The 8,330-nt window shown below is 44.9% G+C and overlaps 1 protein-coding gene across 1 annotated transcript in view; it reads left to right on the forward strand.

The window, feature by feature from the left end:
* The first annotated feature begins 5,508 nt into the window (after window positions 1-5,508).
* Window positions 5,509-8,330, forward strand: part of SCARA5 (scavenger receptor class A, member 5 (putative)) — a 197,836-nt gene continuing 195,014 nt past the window's right edge. Inside the window, exon 1 of the mRNA XM_006864350.1 lies at window positions 5,509-5,629. Within this exon, the coding sequence (XP_006864412.1) occupies window positions 5,518-5,629 (112 nt within the window). The 5' untranslated portion in view covers window positions 5,509-5,517. The remainder of the gene's footprint in view (window positions 5,630-8,330) is intronic.

Below are 8,330 nucleotides of genomic sequence, written 5' to 3' on the forward strand. Positions count from 1 at the left end.
GTGTGACAAAGTAGAACCCATAGAATTTTCTAGGCTGTAATCTTTATGAGAGCAGATTTCCATATCTTTCTTCTGTGGAACTATTGGGTGGCAGCTTTAGGTTAGCAACCATGTGCTTAACTGTTGCCCCAGTAAGGCTCCTTTTATAAAGATTAAATGAGCCAATATGTGAAAAATACTTGGAATTGCCTAAAACATGGTGATGCCATATGCCATAATTATTATTATATATGAGTCTCTGGGTGGTGGTTGTTGTTGTTGTTGTTAAGTGCCATCGAGTTGGGTCCGACCCATAGCGACCCTGTACAGGGTTTCCGAGGGTGTAAATCTTTATGGGAGTAGAAAGCCTCATCTTTCTCCCGCGGAGCGGCTGGTAGTTTCAAACCACTGACCTTAAGGTTGGCAGCCCGATTCGTAACCACTACGCTACCAGAGCTCCTTTACACAGTAAATACTTACCTGCTATTTGAGTCTAACCTGAGGTGATGCAGAAGAAAGTCCTGGTGAGTCATTTTGGAAAAATCAGCCACTGAAAACCTTATGGAGCACAATTCTACTCTGACACAGAGGGGGTCACCATGAGTCAGAATCCACTCAAGGGCAACTGGTTTTATTATGATATAATTACTTTGTTTTTTCCCTCCATCAAATAGGGTTTCGTGTTGGCACTGCTTCCCAGGGACAGTCAGGAGGCCCAATCACTTAATGACTTCAGACTTTTCTGACTTGATTTTGGGTTGGCAGTTTCACTGTGGGGGAAGGCTTGGCAAATAGATCCAGTATACAAGGCTTGACTCAGAAGTATTGAAGCTGACAGGTATTGAAGTATGCAATCAACAACCAGGGGAATTCTGTCCTTGAGAGGCCACCCACATAAACTGACAATGCTGCCATGGCTCGATACAGTCTTGGAATATCCCTGACTCCTTAACCCCAACCACCACTCCAATCTGAAGTTAATTCCTCCCTCAACTTTTATGAAAGATCTTCTTTATAAAAACAATCAGCCGTGCTCAGATTTGCACTTATTTGTGTATGTATCCAAGACTTCTACAAGACTACAATCCTCTTGAGGGCAGCGAGCTTGTCTCATTTACTCCTGTGTCTTTTGGTCCTTGCACAAGACACATTTTGGTTTTGATGCTGAGCTGGGTTGAGCTTTACCTTGGGAAGTTCATGTAGATCACATTGGATGTTCTCCTACATGGGAAGTTCATGTAAAGTGCATAGGATGTTCTTCTACAAAGCCCCAGTGTGTCTCGTCTGTGTTCTCAGACAAATTTGACTTCAGTAAAAGCTGTAAAACAATTCTAAGCCAAGTTTGATGAATGAATTGAGCAATGCCAATTCTGTCCTATAAATAAGTTTACAAAACTAGTTTTCTTGGGTGACTCGTAAGTCAGATATCGATGCCATTGTTTTAGAAGCTTTCCAGAAAAGTATTTTGAGCAGTACCATTGCCTTTATAATAGACGCGAGGAGTCCAAAGGATAAGGTTCACTTGTTGGCTCTGAGCCAGGTGAACATTCCTGCGTGGAGCTGTAATGCTGCATCCTGGCCACAAGAGGGAGGTTGTGTTCCAGACATTTCAACGAGGGCTTTGGCGGTGGCAATCCTCCTAGAACTTTTTATAAAAAGTCAGAGCAGCTGCAGTTCACATCTCAGTCAGTACCTAGCAGAGCTGTTGGTGCCTCTGCAGATCATCTCCTGAACGCTTCTGCTGCTTGTGGCTGACCAAGGCATCAAGACAGGGCTTAGGGACCCCCAGTCTGCAGGCCCCTCATCAGCTGTCTTCAGGGCAGAAGTTTGAGTCTTGCCTCCTGACCTGGTCCTTTGAAGAAGTGGTCCATTGTGGTCCTGCCCTGGGACAAATTCCTGGGAACTCCTGCAGCCACTTTCTATGACTCCATCTGGATTTGGCTGGCTGTGGAGACAAGCTTCAAAGGGCTACCTTTGCCTCAGCACTGCAGCAGCAAGCTCTCTTTCCATCATGGTTAAGGCCAGGAACTAAGGAGACTGACTCCGCGACCTCATCAGTGGGCTACTCAGGTGAGTCTTAGATATGCTTTTCTCTCAGCACCTGGGCACGGTGTTTCAAAGGCAGCTGGAGAAGATTAGGAGACACAGCCCTGCTGTGGGAATCCATAGGGTGTAGAGTAGGATCCTGCTCCAGGTGGAAACAGTCTGGTTGTCTGACCTTCCAAGATCAGCAGAGTGTGATCCTGCATTTGGGAGTTATTGCCCTCAAGACAGCGCCCTGCCTGACTTCCGTCACAGTTCAAGAGCCTATTCAGAGAGTAGATGGTACAGGTGACAACCTGAAGTTGGATCAGTGTCTTCTCATGTGCAATGTGTGTGCACATGTGTTTCCACAGGTGGAACCCATGAAATGAGAGATTATTTATAAAACATCTGTATCTCTCAAGTGGTTATGATTTGAGAGGTTAACTAAATACAGTTAGAGGAGAAAAGACGTCTAAAGCCTGCTTAGGGATTCATGATGAGTTTTACTTGGTTCTTATGAGCTTGAAACTAGGAGATGCAGAGAAAATCTGCAAATCCTGCAGTGTTCGATGCTGGAGCACAGACAAGCTGTCTTGGGAGCAAGACACAGAAAGAATTGATGGAGTCCTTTTGATGCCTGGAGAGGAATTTTGAGAGTCAGGGTCCAGAGGTCTGCTCTGGGGCTGAATTTGTGATTTCCTTTGTAAAGGGAACCCCAAGAAGCAATGGCTTTTGGGACTGGCTAGGCAGGACAAAACCTGGGAGACATCTTTCTCCCTGCCCACCACCCCCTCTACCTTATCACCAATAACTTTGGCTGCTTAGTAGAGTCAGAAGATGCCGGGATTTTGGTTCTCATCCAGTCTGTCACCGATACCCTGATGACCTTGTTCTTAAAGTTCCTCCATGTGCAACATCTCATACGGGGCCCCAATTCCCCTGAATGGTTGGCAGGCATTCTTTCTCCTGCCTTAGAAGTGATGAACCTGAGGTGAATGAGATCATTTGATTCAAACAAGTCTTCCCAACTAATGAGTCATGGATGGAGCCATGATATAAACTGTGTCCTCTGGGACCTTTCTGGTTAACTAAGGAAGGCCCCAGAGGGTCACTGGGCAGAAGGTAACTGAGAGCTCTTCTGCTCAGAGATGTACAACCAGGAAGGGGAACACTGGCCCTAACCTATCCTCCTAGGCATCCTGGGTAAAATCTCCTGGGAGGAATGAGGACAACCCTAAGTGGTCAGTTAAGTAGCTCCTCCCTGTTTGCTGGAAGGGCCCACCTATGACAGGTTACTGGGCTTTGTTCACTGGTTACTTTGGCTTCCTTGGCCTACTCATGTTTTTTGGGCCAGAGTCCCTGTCATGTGAGCTCACAGAACCTCTCCTGGGTCCCAGGAATCCTACCTGTTGGTGTAGGTTGGCTGGCTCTGAAATGTGACTGGTCTTGAACCCTTGGTGGTCACATAAAGGGACTGACCTGTGCTTTTGGGCAAATCATGGATGGCTGAGCCAGTGTCCTGTGTGGGAAGCCGCCTGCCAGGCATCTGATCCCTCTCAGATCTTCATTGGCTCTTGCCTCTTTTAGCCTCAGTTGGTTTCTCTTTAAAATGGGAATGACACCACTGCCCAGCTCCTTCACAGCTCTCCTGGGAGGACAAAACCAAGTTACCCATGAGGTCCTGGGTATAAACGATGGGGTGCTCCATATGCAAAAGCCTTTGTCATGAGTGCCACCTCACTCAACAGTTACTTGTGCTTTGCTTGAGAGCACGAACTTGGCCCAGAGACTGAGAAGACCAATGATCTAAGGGTCCAGATTCCTGCCCCCAACTCTGCAAGAAACAAAAACAACCCAAAATAAAACCTGGGGCAGACAGAGCGTTCTTAGAGTTCATTTCCAAGCAACAAACATTAGCAGAATTGGCCGAGCATTTCCAAAATCATCTTAACTCACATCTGGCCTCCTGCTTAGCACTGAGCCCCTCTCCCCAGGGCTCCCAGTTGAGCAGGATGGGGAGGAGGGGCAGCCACACAGACAGATTCCAGATAACAGGGCCTTGCATTCCAACTGTGGTCCAGGAGCTGATGGAAAGATGAGGAAGGTGGAAATGAAGATGGGGCAAGCGGCACCTCAGGCAGCAGTGGCTGTTGCCTTTGGCAGAGAGTGGGTTATCCCCAGCTGCAGAGGAGAGGTCAGAGGGAGGGTGCCACACACAGTGCTGGGGACATGCAGCCGTGGAGCTCCCAGGGCCCCACCAAGGTCCTTTCTGGGTGGAGGACTTGGACGGAGAGATGATTATAACAAATGAGCAAACAGTTCACATGTGGCCAGGACACCACAATGGCAGGACAGAGAAGCTGGGGTGGGAGGTGTCCCAGGACTTTGAGGGACTTCTGGGTCAGGGAGGAGAGATCCTGGCAGAGCTATGCACTGCCTTCTTCAGCCTCTCCCACAAACTGTTCTTCCACAACACGACTTTGTGTGCGTGTGCAGGCGGGTGTGTGTGCAGGGCTTGTAAGGTCTCATGACTCGAAGAAACAAGAGTCGAAGCTTTTCTCCCCCATGGGTCATTGCAAGGACAGTTGTCACAACAATTGGTCAGTTCTGGCCTCTTCTCAGCCCTGAAGTCAGAGGTCTGGTGAGACAAAGTTCAAGCCATGAAACTAGGAGGGTCCATGTTTTGTTCTGTGAGATACAGGGATGCTGCCAGCCTTCATTATGTGAAATGGTGAGGATGATGCCTCTTCTCCCGCCCTGCCTCTGAAAAGGAATTGATTGAGCCATCCAACGAAGGAGTATTATTCCCCCGCCACCACGGGTCAAGCACCGTCACCTGGCTCTGGTGCCTCACGGCTCAGGGTTCAGTGTGCTCTGGCACTGGGCCAGTGACCCATCCTCCTGAAAGCTTGTATCTTCCAAAGAATTCCTTTTTTGAAAATTAGATTCTTTTGGTAAATATCAATCTAAATAGTTAAAGAGCATAAAAAAGGAGGAGCCACATAAACTAACAACTAGAACTGAGATAGAGAATAATTTGTAAAATCATTGAGCATATATGCAAGAAAAAGAATTAAAAATAATTATAATTATAAAAAGAATTATTTAATACACCATTTGGATCAGCAGGTACTAGATCTCCAGTCTCCACCCAGCATGGTCTCACCTGGGAAAACCCTCAGCATACCCTTACCTGCTCAGGGCTCCAACCTCATCTGAGAGTTTTTGAAAGGAAGCAGATGGATCTCAAGATCAGAAAGGTCCTAAAAGCCATGGTTTTCCCAAGCACTGAGGAAGTTGAGGAATTGGTGGTTGCCAGAGATAGGAACCTAGGGCCTAGAGAATGGCACCTTGATCCTGGTGATGAAGTGAGGTCCCGGGTTCAGGACCAGGTCATGGAGGTAGGTGTTTTGTTCAATAGTTTGTGATTCCACCTATCATTTATTCTGTTTATATTTCTCCTACCTGCTTTCTCACTCTCCTCTCTTCTCTTCTTGGCTGCTGCAGGGAAAGATGGAGAACAAAGCCATGTACCTGCACACCGTGAGTGACCGAGATACTGGCTCCATCTTCGAGGAGCCCTTTGATGGTAGAAGCCTCTCCAAGCTGAACTTGTGTGAGGATGGTGAGTTCCTTGGGTTCAAGCTTGGGTTGGACTGGAAAATCTTCCCTGAGAGGGTGGGAAAAGAGCACTACTTGCCCCTCCAACTCTGCATTGCCTAAGGGCACTGGAGATCTCATTGCATTCTGCATATTTTTAATTCATGCTTTGAAATTTCTTTACAGTGTGTTTTCTCATTCATCTCAACAAACCTGTGAAATTAGCAAAATTGGTGCCCATCTTATAGATGAGTTACTTAGAATTGAGGAAAGCATTAATGATCACTCAGCTTGTCAGTTGTAGAGAATTTTCAGCAATGACTCCCAGCACTTGCCTCTACATCATCTCCTCCTTGAAGTGAGCGAGGCAGGCTCTGCTCAGACAAGGGCATCTAAACTAATCATCCCAGACATCTCAAACTGGAAGCATTTTGAGAAAAGAACACATATCTCCATTTTGCTCAGCCTCCTCCTGGATCTGTGGCCTGTGACCATGCCACAGGGAAGGGACTGTCCATTCCAGTATACCAGAAGGCACGCTTCTTTGCTGTTATTGTTGTTAGGTGCCACTGAGTCAATTCTGCCCCATAACTACACTACGTACAACAGAACAAAACCCTGCTTGATCCTGCGCCATCCTCACAGTTGACACCATGCTTGAGCCCATTGTGGCTGCTACTCCATCTCATTTGGGGTCTCCCCCTTTTTCACTGACCCTACACTCTACCAAAGGAGCTCTGGTAGCACAGTGGTTATGAGTCAAGCTGCTAACCTCAAGGTCAGTAGTTCGGAACTACCAGCGGTTCCATGGGAGAAAGATTAGGTTTTCTGCTCCCGTAAAGATTTACAGCCTCAGAAATCCTATAATTCAGGGTCGCTATGAGTCGGAACCAACTCCACTGCACATAATCACCACCACTACCATACTCTACCAAGCATGATGTCCTTCTCCAGGAACTGGTCTCTCCAGATGATATGTCCAAAGTATGAGAAATGAAGTCTGACCATCTAAGTTTCTAAGGAGCAATTTGGTTGTACTTCTTCCAAAACAGATTTGTTTGTTCTTTTAGCAGTCAATGGAACCTTTAACATTCTTCTCCAACACCATAACTCAAATGCATCAATTCTTCTATGGTCTTCCTTAATCATTGTCCAACTTTCACATGCATATGAGGCTCTTGAAAATACCATGATTTGGGTCAACTGCATTTTAGTATCAAATTGACATACTTGCTCTTCAATGCTTTTAAGAGGTCTTATGCAGGAGTATTGGCCAACGCAATACGCTACTTGATTTCTTGACTGCTGCTGCCATGAATGTTGATGGTGGATCCAAGCAAATTGAAGTCTTTGACAACTTAAATCTTTTGTCTTTGTATCTTCATGTTATGTATTGGTCCAGTGGTGAGAATTTTTGTTTTCTTTACATTGAAGTGCAACCCATATCTAAGATCTTTGATCTTCATCAGTAAGTCCTCTTCACTTTCAGCAAACACGGTTGTATAATCTGCATATCGCAGGTTGTTAATGAGTCTTCTTCCAATCCTGATGCCTCATTATTCTTCATATATTCCAGCTTCTTCAATTATTTGCTCAGCATACCAATTGAATAAGTATGGTGAAAGGATACAGCCATGGCACACACCTTTCCTGATTTTAAATCATTTAGTATCCCTTTGTTCTGTTTAAATGGCTACATCTTGGTCTATGTACAGTTTCCTCATGAACACAATGAAGTGTTCTGGAATACTCACTCTCCACAATGTTGTCCAAAAACTTGTCATGAGCCACACAATTGAAAGCCTTTGTATAGTCAATAAAGCACAGGTAAACATCTTTCTGATATTGTCTGCTTTCAGCCAAGATCCATCTGATATCAACAATAATATTCCTTGTTCCACGTCCTCATCTGAATCCAGATTGAACCTCTGGCAGTTGTAGCCATGTTTTAATTATCTTTAGCATAACTTTACTTGTATGTGATGTTAATGATATTGTCCAATGATTTCCATATTCTGTTGGGCCTCCTTTCTTTGAAATGGGCACAGATATGGATCTCTTCCAATCAGTTAGCCAGGAAGCTGTCTTCCAAATTTCTTGGCATAGATGAGTGAGTACCTCTAGTGCTGCATCAGTTTGTTGAAAGATTTTAATTTGTATTCTATCAATTCCTGGAGCCTTGTTCTTTGCCAATGCCTTCAGGTTATACTGGACTTCTTCACTGAGTATCATTGGCTCTTGATCATATGCTATATCAAATGAACATCTACCATCTCTTTTCGATGTAGTGTCTCTGTGTATTCCTTCCGTCTTTTTTTGATACTTTTTGCATCATTCAATATTTTGTCCATAGAATCCTTCACGATTGCAAGTCAAGGCTTGAATTTCTTCCTTGGTTCTTTTAGCTTGAGAAATGCTGAGCATGTTTTTCCTTTTTGGTTTTCTAACTCCAGATCTTTGTACATTTTGCTAAAATACTTGACTTTGTCTTCTTGAGCTTCTCTTTGAAATTTTCTGTTCAGCTCTTTTACCTCCTCACTTCTTCCATTTGCCTTTTTTTTTTTTAATGTTTTATTGTAAATTATATATTAGTTTACATGAGAGAACTTTAGTTTTACATTCATTCCATCGTATATCCTTTCATTGCCATGGTTCCAATCCCCTCTATGCATCATCAACCAACCAAAGGTATATCCTAGAAACCAGCCCCCTACACTTCCCCCTCC

Source organism: Chrysochloris asiatica, unplaced genomic scaffold (genome assembly GCF_000296735.1).
Source record: "Chrysochloris asiatica unplaced genomic scaffold, ChrAsi1.0 scaffold00064, whole genome shotgun sequence".
Classification (NCBI taxonomy): Eukaryota; Metazoa; Chordata; class Mammalia; order Afrosoricida; family Chrysochloridae; genus Chrysochloris; species Chrysochloris asiatica.